This window comes from Colletotrichum navitas, assembly GCF_030913465.1.
Source record: "Colletotrichum navitas strain CBS 125086 chromosome Unknown LY79scaffold_80, whole genome shotgun sequence".
Taxonomy (NCBI): Eukaryota; Fungi; Ascomycota; class Sordariomycetes; order Glomerellales; family Glomerellaceae; genus Colletotrichum; species Colletotrichum navitas.
Window position 1 is genome coordinate 13,783 of NW_026850626.1, and position 15,768 is coordinate 29,550.

Here is a 15,768-nt window from a genome sequence, read left to right on the forward strand (position 1 = left end):
TCATAGCGCGACAAGAAGACCAGATGCTGGTAACTAAAAGACGACTCTGTTAATCAGAGTTTTGCGAGCCTTGGTACCATCAAAATTCTTGTTAAAATCGACTGTACAGGGCTATATCACCAGCCGCGGCACAAGACAATAGAAATAGGACACCTGGTCCGTTAACATTGATTATTATAGCAGCTGCCATCAATCCAGATGATAGGGAGAAATGGACTGAAAATATACTCTGTTTAGGTCTACTGAATAACTAAAGAAGAATGATGTTCACCACCATCGAGACGACGTACAGAGCACCTGGTCTCCTGCCCACTGCGTGATTCCTCGAGCAGATCAGATGCATGAGATTCGAGTTCCATGATACCGATTCCGGTAGTTTAGTAGTCAATCTGACCGCTATGCTGTAGGCCAGCTGTTGCCATGTCAACTTCTGACTCAAAGCGAGGCCAAGATCTGCTCTAATGATTTCTTCTCTTCGCAGTCTTTCAAAGTCTTCCACTCTTGTCGCTTTCTCACTGTTGCCTGTCTATGCACACGTTTGATCGCAGGCTTGCTACATCCGCGAACCCAATCAGTGCTTCCAGTTTTCTGGCTGAGTAGATTTTGCAGCCTATTGGGACAACTGATTGCGTGAAGAGGAACAGTGAATGGTGTATCATCGCAAGGGTCGTGCATGACGAGCATTCGACACTGACAAAGTAGCCGAGGATAAGGGCTTCTGTCGGCAAGCGGATGAGTCGATCGTGTTTGATTCATTATTGTTGATGCTTCTTTGCATTCTGTGCTGGTGACTTTGAGCTCTGCCGAAACTGGCTCAGGGACAGAAGTAGTTGTAGGTTGACATTGTGTGGTGATGGCATATTGCTCAGGTGAGATAACTTCTTGCAAGGGAAAATGCCGAACGGAATCGCAAGTTGAAGGTTGTTCTGTCATCATGGAATGCGGTGCTGAGGAGGATGCTCGAATAGGTGTTCAAATCTTGCCCGCTGGTAAGCACGATGTGCTCCGCTCGAAAAGCTTTCACGCTTTACAGTTCGGTCATGGATAGCGGTCAGAAGTAGTGAAAATTCTCTAGGCAGCTGTAACCGACGGCGCAGATTGGATGTAGCGAAAAATAAACAATTTCAATGAGATCGGGATTTTTGGCGGGAGGCTTCTTAGTCACAAGGAAATATCTGGTCTTGAAGTACGAATGTGACAAGGTTTGTGAGCTGGACAATAACCTGGGATTTCAGATCAGGTTGAATACCTAGCAAACAGTAGCAGCAGATGAGCGACAATTTTAATTATTTATTACGGCAGGGTTATGATTACCTCTCCTGGTGGCAACAGCATTGTGTACACATCTCGAAACGGTTACGGGTTCGCACAAACTCGTCCTCGGCAGAGCCTTGGCTAGGCCGCCAGGGTCTGTTTGGTTTGATTCGCTTTTCAAGCAAATTGGATGTATAGCAGGTACAAAGCATGGGCTTACGACCGTGAAGTAAGAATCAATGACAAGACGGTAGGACCAAGGGACTTTACACCGTTGGACGACTGTAGACAATGTAAGAGAAGTGGTCTAGTTGATCCCAATCGAAACGCGCCGGGTCAGCATCAGAGGACTAGCCGGCTGTAGTTGAATGGCGCCAAGGCTTCAGTTCCAAAGGAGGAACTATATTGATTCAAGGGCGATATCGTATCTATTTGATAGGAGAAATAGATAGCCGTTGGAGTTAGCTGTTGTTTGGTAATGGACTTGGGGGGAGGGTCAGGGATTGATTGTCTTGGAAAGCAAACTCGTTGGTTGATCCCTGCTCACGAGCTGGTGGGATGGCTGCACGGACAAACAGGATTTCCTACGTAGTATACTAGACGGTCCAGCAAGTAGTCGTTGGCGGATCAGTTGGACCCATTGGACCATGCGGTTGCAATGACTTGTCACCTTGGGGGGAGGGGGCAAACAAGCCAAATAATACACCATGACGCAGTCGCATCCATCACCATGTGCTAAGTCAACCTACCCACTTTTCGGCACCCCCTACATTTCGGCATACCAAAAATGCCGCCCAGCCACCCTATTAACAGCTATATCTATAACTTTAAACTACTACCACTTTTTTTAACCTTTATTAAATTACTTTATTTTTTTAAGATACCTTCTTTATATATTAATAGTTTAGTATACTAAAGATAAGATTAATTAAGCGATTAATGCTATTAAAAATAGCTATAGTGTTGTCTAGGTAGCTTCTATCTATAGTATCTTATAAATAACCCTCTAGTATTAACTAAGAGGTACTTAACTAAGGAAAGCAGTATTTAAAGACCTCTAGAGGCTTTTAACTAGCTAGGAGGCTAGCCTAGCTAGTTAGGTAACTACCTAGGTAGACCTTAGGCACCTACTAACCTATTAATAACTAAAGGACTTTACCTATTATATCTTCTAAGCTATAGGGGATACTTAACCTCTAGGTAAAAGGTAAATAGATAGCTTTATTTAAAGGAACCTATCTATTAAGGTCTAGAGAAGTTAATCTATTAATTTAAGGTATATTAATAGGGTATCTACTAAGGTTATTAGGGACTAGTTTAAATATCTTACTATACCTTATATTTAAGCTATTAAACTAGCTAATAGATATAATATAGATAAGACTAGTATTCTTAAAGGTAAAGGTAATAATAGGCTAGTACTAGGTAAGGCTTTAATAAAGATAATAAAGAAAAAATAGCCTAGATTATAAGCCTAGGTATTTATTTATTATAGGATAATAGGTAATTGCCCTAAAGTCCTAGGTAGACCTAGTAGGTTAAAGGAATATTGTTCTTAATATAGTTTAGTAAGTGTTTTACCTAGTAGGGCTAGATAAACGCAAGGTTAAAAAGGTGCTAACCCTCTAGTAAAAGGCTAGTAATAGCTAGGTTAAGAATTAGCTTCTATAAAATATAAGACCTATGTTTTAATTATTACTTCTCTTTACTAGTACTATTATAATTCTAATTCTCCTTATTTATCTTTTATCTTATATAATAAAGGCTATTAAGTTAACACTGTATATACTTAGAAATAGTAGTAATAGCTAGGCGTAGAATAGCCTAAGCGCTATATTAGGCTTAATCCCTTAAGCTGTCCTTAAGTATATTTAGGTGCTTAAGAGGCAGGTTAAAGTAGTAACTATAAAAAATTTAGAAGTTTTATAACTAGAAAAATTAATTACCTAAGTAATAAAAGGCTAGTAATACTTTAACACTTTAGGGTTAAGTAGTAAAAAAGAATACACCCTTAAGGAAATAAGTAAATTAAAGTTAAGGTCTAGCCTATAATAGCAAGAGGCATAGATTAATAATTTATATATATTTATTACTAGTGTACCTTAAAAGTTTAGAAAACTAGAAAAAAGAATTATTCTAGTAAAAGATAATATAGATAATAAATACTAATATATATATATAGTAAGTAGTATATTATAGTAAGTAGTATATATCTACCTACCTTTCTATCTTTTTAATAACTTAATTTAACTAGATTATATAAAATTAATTAAAAATATATATTACCTTATTCTTTATTAGTATCCTAAACTACTTTATAGGTTTATATATTATATCTAGTCTTCCTATAATTACTATATTATTATATAAGTAGTTTACTACTCTCTATATAACCCCCCTTTTAGGATATTTTTTTACCTTTAGCTTTAATAATGTCCTTTTCTCCTTATAGTGCCTCTACTTTAGCTATATTAAGTAATCCTCTAAGATATAGTTAGGTCTTTTTAGCCCTCTAGCGCTTACTAAGTACCTTTATCCCTATATAAAGTTAATAGTTCTTTATCTTAATAATAGTAAGTTAATATACTAACTTACTAATACTTTTTAACTATAAGTTAATTACCTTATATATTAGTGTTAGTAAACTTTCTTAATAGTCCTTAATCTTTTTTTTTAATAAGGTAGAGCTTTATACACCTTTAATTACTGTTGTTAGTGTCTTTAGGTCTTATAAGCCTAAGCTAGTTAAATATAAGTTAACTAGTGTTAGTGTCTTTAGCTTAAAATCTAGGCAAGAAATAATAACTTTAGGATTAAAAGGTATAAGACTAGCCTATTAAAAACCTACTTATATATTTATTTTACCTATTAAAATAAAGAATACTACTTTAAAAGTAAAAAAAAAGTTATCTTTAGTAATATATATAATTTATATCTATATTATTTTCTTAATTTTTTTACTATATAAGTGCTTTAAAGGGCTAAAATAGCTAATATTAAGAGGCTAAAGCTTATATAATAAATAAGGAGGTATATATAAAGTAATAATACCTTTTTTAGTATAGTAGTTATTAAATTTAGTTAATTTATAGCTATTATAGCTATCTAGGATTAGAAGGTAATAAGTACTCTTTATATAAGACTTTATATACTAATTAAAGTACTTTAGCTAATCTAGGCTAATCTTGTTTATAGTCTATCTGTTTTTACTTAAGTAAATACACTATATAGCTAGAAATTTACTATTAAGGTACTATAATAGAAGGTAATATTTACCTTTTATAATAATATATAAAGGTATTACCTAGCTATCTATATATATACCCTAAATAATAGAAACCTATTTATAATTACTAGGCTACTTTATATAAGGCCTTTTATATTAGTTAAAAGTTATAATAACCTTTATATATAATAGTATTCTTATTAAGAACCTAGTCTTATTAAAATTATAGATATTATAATCCTATATTTTATACTTTATAATTATATTTTATATAAGTATAAACTAGCCTTATATAATTATAGGATCCTTAGCTAAGGCCCTCTAATAGTTAATCTAACGTTAAAATTACATTTTTAATTAGGGTTATTATTATATAAAGTTCTCTGCCTATTAGGGTCTAATATATGTCCTATTGTATACGTTAAGGAGTTAATTAGCTATATCTTATATATCTTCTTGTTATAGAGGAAATCCTTAATTAATTAGGTTAATAACCCTTTTAAGAATTACTTCCTCTTTAGATATAGTTATTTTTATTAATTTTAAATATATTTTAGCTTATATAACTTTTCTAGTGCGTTAATAATAAAGTGTAGTTTTAGGCATATTATAGATAGAGGCTGCCTTTTGTATAGATAGATTTTAGTCTTTTTAGATAGCTGTAATTACAAGGATAATTTAGCTTTCTTAAGAAGAGGATTCTATTATTATACATAGAGAAAGGTTAATATAAAGATAAAGCTAGTAGAAATAAGGTAGATGTACACTACTTACTATAATATACTACTTACTATATATATACATTAGGTAAAATAGGACTAATATATTAACTTTCTAAAGAGAGAAGATAAAGAAAAAGCTAAGGACTTTAATTATTTCCTAGAATAGACTAAAACCTTTCTTAAGGACACTGTTTATTAAAAGCTAAACGTTATACACTCTATAGTTATAGTAAAGTAAAAGGAAGGCTAAGATCCTAAGTAATTTTATATATATTTTAACTCTCTTAAAAAAGAATTTAATAAAAGACTAGAAAAAGAATAAGCCCTAGAGTTTTACTATTAATTAACTAATAAACTCTAAGATAAAGTATAGAAATTAGTAGTAGAGCTACTAAAAACGTATATAGAAATAGTAAAGCTAGCTTAGAGAGTATAAAGGTTAATATAATAAGTTAAAAAACTATTAAAGTATATCTAAAAAGGTAGTAAAAACAGGGGGAAAAAACGCCTTATTAAATCTAAGGTATTAATAATAACTACTAACTAAAGTTATAAATAATAAAAACTTACTAAGGTGTACTATAATTATAATAAGCTAAAGCACTTTTTATAAGACTATACTTAACCTAAAAAGAAGTAAGATAGGCCTACTACTGTGTCCTAAACTATTTCTAATCTATAGGGAAATAGAGTAAAAATAAAGTAGACCTAACTACTTTATCCTATCTAATATTCCTAATAGTATAGCGTTTTTATATTATAATATAGGTTAAAACCTATTAAGGACCCTTAGATTTATTCCTTAATTTAGATTTAAGGGTAAAATATAATATTATCTTATATAAATTTATAAAGAAAATAAGATTAGAATAAAGTAAATAAAGTATTCTAGTCTTAAAGGCGCTAAGGGGTATAATAGTGCTTACCTATAGCGCCTATAAAGTCCCTTTAATAGTAACTAATTCCTAGGGGATAACTAAGTAATTTACTAGAGACTATATTACTATTAATTAAGACCTAAGGCTAAAAGGTAGCCTTATGTTATTATTAATAGCTATAATTAAAGATATAAATATTTATTTAGGAGGTTATAATAGGATATAGTAGTTTAAAGTTATATCTTAGAAAAATTAAATAGTACTAAAGGTATATAAGTTTACTAAGTAATTATAATTAAAAAGCTATATTTTTACTATAGTAACTCTGCCTAAGTTATTACTACTGCTAGATAAGGATTTTAATAATATAATAATAAAAATTCTAATAATTCCTTAAGAGTTAAAGAAGGTAAAGGATATCTTTAGTATAGATAGTATATTAGCTATTCTACTAAAGATACCTATAGATTATAAGATTAATATTATAAAAGAGAAAAAAGCACTATTTAGGCTAATTTACTCTCTTTTACTAAAGGAATTAAAGATTCTCTATAAGTATATTAAAGAAAACCTATAATTAGGTTATATTTAGAGGTCTTAAAGTTTAGTAGGGGCACTAGTAATCTTTATCCTAAAAAAGGATAGTACTCTTTACTTATATATAGACTACTAGGGACTAAATAAGGTTTTAGTAAAGAATTACTATCCTTTACCTTTAATTTTAGAGATCCTTAATAGGATTATAGGTATAAAGTACTTTTCTAAGATTAACTTAAAGGATACTTACTATAGAGTCTAGATTACTAAGGGAAATAAATAAAAGACTATATTTAGGACCTATTATAGGTTATATAAGTATATAGTAATACTATTTAGCTTAACTAATACTTTAGTAACCTTTTAAACCTTATTAATATTATTTTAGAAAGGTTAATAGATATATTCTATATTATATACTTAGATAATATTCTAATCTTTTTAAAAGATAAAGAATCCTATATAGAACACTTACTAAAAATCTTATAGTACTTAGGGGATAATATATTATATATAACCTAAAGAAGTATAAATTTTATAAATAGTAAGTAAAGTTTTAAGGTTTATCTTATCTATTAATAAGGTTTTAATAGACCTAAAGAAGGTAAAATAGTATATTCTTAGCTAGAACCTACTATATATTAGGAAGTCTAAGTTTTTCTTAGGTTTTATAATTTCTACTATAGGTTTATATAGGATTTTATAAAAATAATAAGCCTACTATTAGACCTATTAAAGGGAATAAAGGGCAGTAAAAAGCTAGGAGAAGTATAGTTTAATCTTAGAGAATAGGTAGTGTTTAGACGCCTCCTATTAGCCTTTAAAATAGTACTACTTCTCTATTATTTTAACCCTAAGTTATTAACTAGAATTAAAATAGATATATTATATTATATAGTAGTAGGAATACTATTATAGCTATATAAAGATAGACTATAGCACCTAGTTATATTCTAGTTAAAGAAGTTTAAGGGGCTAAATTAAATTATAGTACCCTAGATTAAGAGATACTTATAATTATAAAGTTATTTAAAATATAGTAACACTATATTAAAGGGGCAGTAAAACCCCTAGAAGTCTTAATAGATTATAATAATCTATAGTACTTTATAAGTAAGTAGTAACTAAATAGTAAATAAGTAAGATAGTATATAATACTAGCTTTATATAACTTTACTATCTATTATTAGGAGAAGAAGTATAACTCTATAGATAGACTATTAAGAAGGCTAGATTATTATACTAAAAGAGTAGTAAACACTAACCTATTAGATAATCTTTACTCTAAAGCACTAATATAGAGGGATATAGTAAATTAGACTAAGGTTTAAGGGGTTTATAAAGTCTAAGTCTTAACTTAAAGTAAATTAAGAAAAGTATTAGTAAAAGAAAATACTTATTAAGAGGATATATTAAAGCTATTAGTTAAAACTATTAGCTATCTATAGTAAGATAATAAGGAGATATAATAGTAGTAAAAAGTAGTTAAAGCTAAAAAAGGAGACTAGACTATTAAGAGTAGTCTACTTCTTTATAAGGATTAGTTAGTAGTCTTATAGGAGGCTAGTTTAAAAAAAAGATAATCTTTTTTATTATAATAATTTACTAGTAGGGTACTTTAGTAAAGATAAGACTATAGAGCTAATCTAGCAAAAGTTCTAGTAGAAAAGGCTAAAGTAAGATATAAAGGAGTATATTAACGCTTATAGGATATACCTAGGTATAAAGGCTAAAACCTATAAGCTATATAGCACCTTATAGTTATTACTATTACCTTAGAGGCCTTTTAAGGAGATCTTAATAGACTTTATTATAGGTTTACCTCTAGTATAGACTAAGAGGCAAAAGGTAAATATAATTCTAGTAATTATTAACTATTTTACTAAGTACTATATATATATAGTAGTAAGTATATTAATTACTATAGAAGAGCTTACTAAAATACTATATAAGAAAGTAAAGCTTAGGTTTAGTGTACTATAAGGGGTTATATTAGATAAAAGATTAGTATTTATAAGTAAATACTAGTTAAACTTATACTACTAGTCTAAGATTAAAAGGAGGCTTTTAATAGCTTTTTACTTATAAATAAATAAATAAATAAAGGCTATAAATAAGGTTATAAAGTATTACTTATACTATTTTATTATAAGTAATAAGTCTTATTAGCCTAATCTATTACTATTAGTAGAATTTATAGTAAATAATACTAAAAATATAATAATAAAATATAGCCTTTTCTAGGCCTTATTAAGGTACTTACTAGAGTTTTACCTAAATCTTAAGGATAAGATTTAAGAGAGAGAAGTATAAGGTATCTAAGATTACCTAGAGAAGTTATATAAGTTATAGCTAGATTTAGCGTAAGTATAGTAATAAGCTATTAAGAAGTAAGTAAAAAGCTATAATAAATATTATAAACCTATAGTATTTAAATAAGGAGATTTAGTCCTATTATTTATAAAAAACTTATAGTTTAAAGCTATATAGTGTAAATTAGTACTTAAGTTTATTAGACTATTTTAGGTAATATAGGCTATAAGTAAGTAAGCTTATTACCTAGTGTTACCTAAGAAGTACTTATAGATATATAATGTTTTCTATATTAGCTTATTAAAGCCTTAGAGAAGAAGGCTATAGAGTAACTAAAGCCTACTATTCTTTAACCTAGAGGAAAATAATCTAGAGTAAAAACTAGACTATATTATTAACTACTATATTATAAAGAAAAAAATATTTTACTTAGTTAAGTAGATAAGCTAGCTGTCTAAGTATAACTTATAGGTTAATAGTAATAATATAAATTAGTATAAGAAGTAATAAAAGAATATAAAGAAAGTAAGTAAAAAAGAACTAAAAATATAAAGATTAATTACTACTAGGTAATAATAAAGCTAAATCTTAAGTAAATCTAGAAGAACTAATAGGCCTAATAATATAGTACCTAAGGGGTATACTTAAATAAAAATAACTAAACTTAAACTAGCCTAAAAACCTAACTTAAAAAATAAAACAAGAAACCTAAGGAGTAGTACACTTAAAGTATATCTAGTGCTACTATAAACTATAATTAAAATCCTTAATTTAGAAGTAAATTATAGCTAAAGTCTTAGTAAAAGGACAATAAGTAATAAGGTCTTTAGCCTTATTATAGATAATATAAACTATATTATTATATACCTTATACTTATATATTTACTATATAATATAGCCTTAATTACCTAGAAAAAGTAAAGGTTATTTTAGTAGTCTTTATTAATAATTAGTAAATATTTATAGGGTTTTATAAGTAAAAAGGTAACACTTACTATATAAAGTAAAGTAAATTAAAGCGCCTATAGTAGATCTAATTATAGTGTTTAGACACTAGTTTATAGTAGGTAACAGAGGTATTCTTAACCTTAAAAAAGTTATCTTATAGTAATAAGTTAGTAAAAGCCTAGTAAGATATAAAAAAAAATAAACATAAAAAAGATTCTTAGACACTAGTTAGTACTAAGCCTTTTAGTACTAAATATCTAAAGTAGCTAAGTTATTTAAGAAAGTTACTAAAATAGTAAAAATAGGCTTATAAATAGTTATAAACTTATTAGCCTAAATTAAAGTACCTAGCGCTATAAAAATATTTATAGTGTCTTAGTAATTACCTAGGATTATAGTAGTATACTAGATAAATAAATATTAGTAAAAGCCTACTAAATAAAAAGAAAACCTAGGTACTAGTATATAGCTATTAGTATAGGTAGTACATTATATATATCTAGTACTACTATTAAAAGTAAATTAATAGTCTAGGATTAGGGGAGCATTAGTAAGAGTACGCCTAGCCTCCTAATCCTTAATAGTAGTATAAATATAATATATATAGGGCTAACGTAATAGAACTAGTCCTCTAGAAAGGATTAAGGATTTAGATCTTATTTAGTAGGTTATTACTAGGAGGATTAGGGGGTTAAGTAACCTTATTATTAGGATTATTTATACTAATTTTATCTTTAGTATTATAAAACTTATTATTAAAGCCCTAGGAACTTAGTAAGGTAAGGTTATAGTCCTAGGGCCTAATAAATAGCAAAAGGCTAAGAGAATACTAGTTAGGACTAAGGGGAGAAGGACAACAGGAGTTACTCTTACTTTAGTTACTATTTATATTATTATTATATTTTAATTAGTAATAAATTAATCTAGAACTATTAGAAAATAAAAAGTTATATTTATTATTAGTATTTTTATATTTACTATTTTTAATAAAAGGGCTTACTTTATAAGTAGTTTAGTAGGCCTATTAAATATAAATATATTAAATAGCTAGTTAATTACTAATAAAAAGGAGTAAGTTATAGTAATATTAGCTTAAGTATAGTAAAGTCTAGCTAATTACTCCTAATATATAGCCTAATTATAAATAGCTTAATTAAGACAAGTTATTAAAGATTAGCGCTAGTGTACTATAAATTCTTCTTTTATAATCTAAGGAATTAGCTAAGTCTTACTATTATATTAGTTATTATTTATTAAGAATTAGTTATTAAAATCTAAAAAAAAAAAAAAAATTAATAATCTAATAAAACACTAGTAAAAAAAAAAGAAAAAGCAGTAATAATAGTATAAGAACTTAATAAAAGGCTATAATAATAAAAAGAAGATAAAGTTTATAAAAGTAAATAAATAATAGAAAGTAAAGCTTAGAGGAGTAGCTTTAAGGAGGAGTATAAAGGGCCTATAGACAGCTAATAGCTAACTAAACCTTTTTAAGGATATACTAGATTAGGGCTAGTGTAGTATAACTAGGATAGTTATATAAGAGGGAGGTATAATTATTATAAGACAATAGGTAATTACCTTAAAGTCCTAGGTAGACCTAGTAGATTAAAGAAATATTATTCCTAATATAGTTTAGTAAGTATTTTACCTAGTAAGGCTAAATAAACGTAAGGTTAAAAAGATATTAACCCCTTAGTAAAAGGCTAGTAATAGCTAGGTTAAGAATTAGCTTTTATAGAATATAGGACCTATGTTTTAATTATTACTTCTCTTTACTAGTGCTATTATATTATTATTAAGTGTATATCTACTAAAGGTATTACTATTTATCCCTTAGTTATATATAAAGGTAAAATAGTCTAGTAGTAGTAGTTTCCTCTAGATCTAGGCCTATATAATAGATAAGAGTTTATAGTAATAGAGAATAAATAAACTACTAATATTACTACTATTAAATAGCTATAGAGAGTCTTTCTTCTTTAGACTAAGCCCTCTTAGCCTAACTAGGCTAAACTCTTTATCCTAGATAAGTATAAGAGCTATATAATAATAGATTTTATATAGTTATACTATACTAATAATATTTATCTTTTATTCTTGCTACTATATACCTCTTATATCTTTTAGCTACTTAACTAGTTAGTCTTTAGCTTTATTAAGGTAGTATATTAGAAGAAGCTTAGATATTTTAGTTAGTAGATTAACTTTACTATTATAGGTAAAAGGAACTTTTTTTTTTACTATTAGAAGGCTTACCTAGCTAGTCTAACTATTAGTAATATTAAGAGTAGCTAGAAATACACTAGGTTATAGCCTATTAGTACTATAAAGCTACTTATAAATAGGCTACTAGTCTAAAAGGTAATATTATTAATAATAATACTATTAATACTACTTAAAGTAGCTACTAAAGATACCTATATAGCCTAGGATGCCTATAATATAGAGGGCTAGGTATTAGCCTTATCTATAGTAAAGTAGTCTATACTAAAGAAAGTAAAAGACCTTAGGGACTAACTATAGCTCTTTAGCTAGCTAGAATAAAGTATTATTATATAACGCTAACTATTTAAAAAGGTTAAAAAAGGCTTCTAAGAATAGTCCTATATACTAGCTATTACCTAGTAAAAAATTAGCCTTCTAGAAGCCTAAGTTACTAATAGTATACCTAGGAAACAGAAGGCTATTTATATAGATCTTAATATAAAGTTTATAATAATTAAAGAGGTGTAGTAATTATAGTAGGAGGCTAGTAAAGTTAAAAGTAATATAGATAAATCTAGTGTATCTAAATTACCTAGTGAGGCCAAAAGCTATATTATTATAGTATTAAGAGGTTGTTAATAGTTAATTAAATAAAGTAGTGTTAGTTGTGATGGCTTTATTTTTGGCATGCTGAAATATGGGGGGTGCCAAAAAGTGGGTGGGTTGACTTAATCCCTTTACTAAGGCGCGTTTCAACATAGAACCAGTTGCAGTACAGTCCATGATGACCCCGCATGAGACGCGCGCCAAAGGCAGAGCATTTGGGCTTCGTCACCATAGCCAACTGATGCAAGGGCTATCCTCACACCGGCAGCTGGCCAACGGTGACGAAAATGGCATTGAGCGGTGTCTCGGCATTGCGATGCTTGGGTTAAGATGGTGACTCCCATGTTGGGATTGGTCTTGCTTCGTGCTCAGGAAAAGGCGCTAGATATTGCCAAGGTCACAACAATGGCGATTAATTAAATATCAGAGAATGTCACACGTTGTACTTGTATTAGTTTGCTGATGTGGCTATGTGGAAATGCATTTGCCGGCATTGCGTGTATGTATGGCTTCAGACCCACCCCAAATAGCCATGCCGCCGCGGATGTTGTAGTGACATTGGGCGCGGTTGGGGGTTCTCATTGTGCCGGCGCAACTTTCTGCTGTGGCAGCACGTCCTCGAAGATATGAATAAGGACACGATCACACCGATGACTGGAAACAGACTGACGATCCGCCTAAGAGGCGTTGTAGACGGCCTCAGATGGCCGAGATATGAGGGCCTGGGTCGAAGAAGGCCAGACGCAAGGGCATGAAACAGGCTCGTCCAAGGTCATCTAGCCTCTGGGAGGCAACGAAGAGTAAGGTATTAGCGACCCGGAAGAACGGGATCTCGGGATGTGCGAATACACCATGCTGCCGGTTATACGGAACGCAACCGGCCAAAAGTCCCTCTAGTTGGCTCAGAGAAGCTCATAAATTCCATGCTTTCTCTGCTCCAGCTAGACTGAATGTCTTTCGCGTGTTGCCGCTTGGGTATTTGTGAGACAGACGATCGCCCGTTCCTTGGAACGACGGATGACATCAGCGATTCAGGGACGGGTAGCGATCATGTGCAACTAGAACCCCAAGAGCCGGGATGACCCATCTCGCTTTCCCCTTAAAGGTACGAAGCGAGATATCAAAGGCCCTTTCCAGACAATTCGCCTGCACTGTCGCTGTCTTGTGCCCCGATATGTCTGCGGCTGATGTACGCATGACAGATGATTACTGAGTTGGCCACTCTGCACTGTTGGCCGCCAAGTAAAAGTCGCACGCCGGTCGCCCTTTGGATAACAGGTCCCGCAGGGGATGAGTTAGGTCAAGGTATGACAGCCCTCGTCTCATCCTGTGCCAGACTCGTTGTCGGCGTCCTGCGGCAGTGGCTGGAGGGAAGGGGCGCTCGGTCGCGGTCGTCGTCCTCTCTTTGCCTTGGGTCGTTGAGAGCTGGTCGGAGCGTCGTTTGGAGAAGCCTCCCGAGTGCTGGGACGCATATTAGTCCAAGCTCTTTCTTATTTCGTTCATCTTGTTCCCAAAGGGGAGCAGAAGGGGGAGGAGAAGGGGGTTAGCGACGCACTCGTTGTCCTTGAAACGTCGACGCTTGATCATCTGCAAGGCCTCTTTTCGCATATTGCAGGAGAAGTGCTCGTTGAAGTCGAGAGTGATGAGCTCCCACATGCAATGGCGCTTGGTGTGCCGGTAGTGGTCGAGGAGGAAGAAGAGGTACTCCTCCTGATCTTGGCGTTTGGCGTTGGCACTAACGCTGGGTACGGAGCGGTCCGAGACCTGTTGCGAGTTGGCATGACTCGCAGAAAAGTAGCCCAAACAATGGATGCCCATGCGTGAGCAGTTTTGGCCTGTTGGTCGGGTCATTAATTCATCATATCACAGACGTGGACGATTGGGAGAAAACCAGACTCACACGAGGGTCGCCCTTCATCGCAGGGCATCTTGCGGATCTGACACGTCTTACAGCCAGGTTCTGTGTGTTGGATGTGAGGAGTGTGCAACTGGGGCCGGGTGGTCATGAGCACATGAGACGGATTTGGACGCGCCACAAAGGCAGATGTTTCCAGTGGTGCCGAAGCGGGAGAAACAGGGGCGGAGTTTGTGATGGAAGGGTTGAGTGCATCTAGAGATGGCGTGGGCGGGTGACTGGAACGCGACGAGGCCATGTCCACGTCGTCGTCTGGGTCGCACAAGACGTTCTGCAGGGCCATGACGGAACATTTGTTGGGCTTGGAGGTGTCGGATCGAGGTGCCGACGTGACGTGGTTGCTGCTGTTACCGGTACTGGTGAAGCTTGAGCTGCTGTGGTTCCTCTCATGGTTGCTGAGGCTGTCGAAGCTGTTGGCATGTGATGGAGTTGGTGAGGGCGACGGAGGGAGGCCGAACGCGCCATGGCGGGCGATGGAGGATGGGTAAGCAGCTGGAGCCGGGCCCGGAGCCGCAGCCAAGCGGCGGTAGTAGGTTGATGGCGGTGGCAGAGAATGAAGGGGGCCGAAGGGATAGGGTTCGAGGCGGCCGGCAACAGGGGCGGCGTCATATCGCGACGGGCGAGACAACGTCAACGGCATGGAGGGAAGCGACGCGAGAGGAGGGTGAGGATGAGAGAGAGGAGGAAGAGTAGCAGCTCCAACAGCAGAGGAGACGGCGGAGGCGGCGGCGTCGGAAGCAGGCCGATGAGTCTCGGAGACAGCAGCGGAAGCGGAAGCGGAAGCAGGAGCAGGAGCAGAAGCAGAAGCAGAAGCAGAAGCAGAAGCAGAAGCAGAAGCAGTCCCGGTGGCAACAGCGGCGGCGGCGGCGGCGGCGGCGGCAACAGTAGGAGCCGTAGTGACGACAGCCGGCCGATTGTCGGTTGGGACGGTGACGGCGACGGCGTTCGCGTTGGCGGCGGCGGGCATCCGCATCGTGTCTCACTTTTTTTTTTCCCAGTTCCAACAGTCCGCGTCCACACACACGCACTCTCCTCTCTCACTCTCACTCTCTCTCTCTCTGCGCTGCACACTTCCGCCGGGTGCGCGAGCGGGCGAGTAAGGGGGAACCCAAGGGGGCGGAGACGAGACGGGAGGACTTTTGACACGTGGAGGAGGAGGCG

General features: G+C 33.4%; 2 protein-coding genes across 2 annotated transcripts; both read right to left on the minus strand.

Moving 5' to 3' along the window:
- Positions 1 to 297: 297 nt before the first annotated feature.
- LY79DRAFT_566762 (uncharacterized protein) lies at positions 298 to 1,271 on the minus strand. Its single transcript, XM_060558849.1, has one exon. The coding sequence runs from the start codon at positions 934 to 936 to the stop codon at positions 436 to 438; it is 501 nt and encodes a 166-aa protein (XP_060409648.1). The 5' UTR covers positions 937 to 1,271; the 3' UTR covers positions 298 to 435.
- A 12,574-nt stretch (positions 1,272 to 13,845) lies between these two features.
- On the minus strand, positions 13,846 to 15,730 carry LY79DRAFT_389217 (uncharacterized protein). The gene is made up of 3 exons (XM_060552923.1): positions 14,593 to 15,730; positions 14,248 to 14,527; positions 13,846 to 14,153 (listed from the first exon to the last, which is right to left on the minus strand). The coding sequence occupies exons 1-3, from the start codon at positions 15,578 to 15,580 to the stop codon at positions 14,015 to 14,017; spliced, it is 1,407 nt and encodes a 468-aa protein (XP_060409649.1). The 5' UTR covers positions 15,581 to 15,730; the 3' UTR covers positions 13,846 to 14,014.
- Between the last annotated feature and the right edge of the window lie 38 nt (positions 15,731 to 15,768).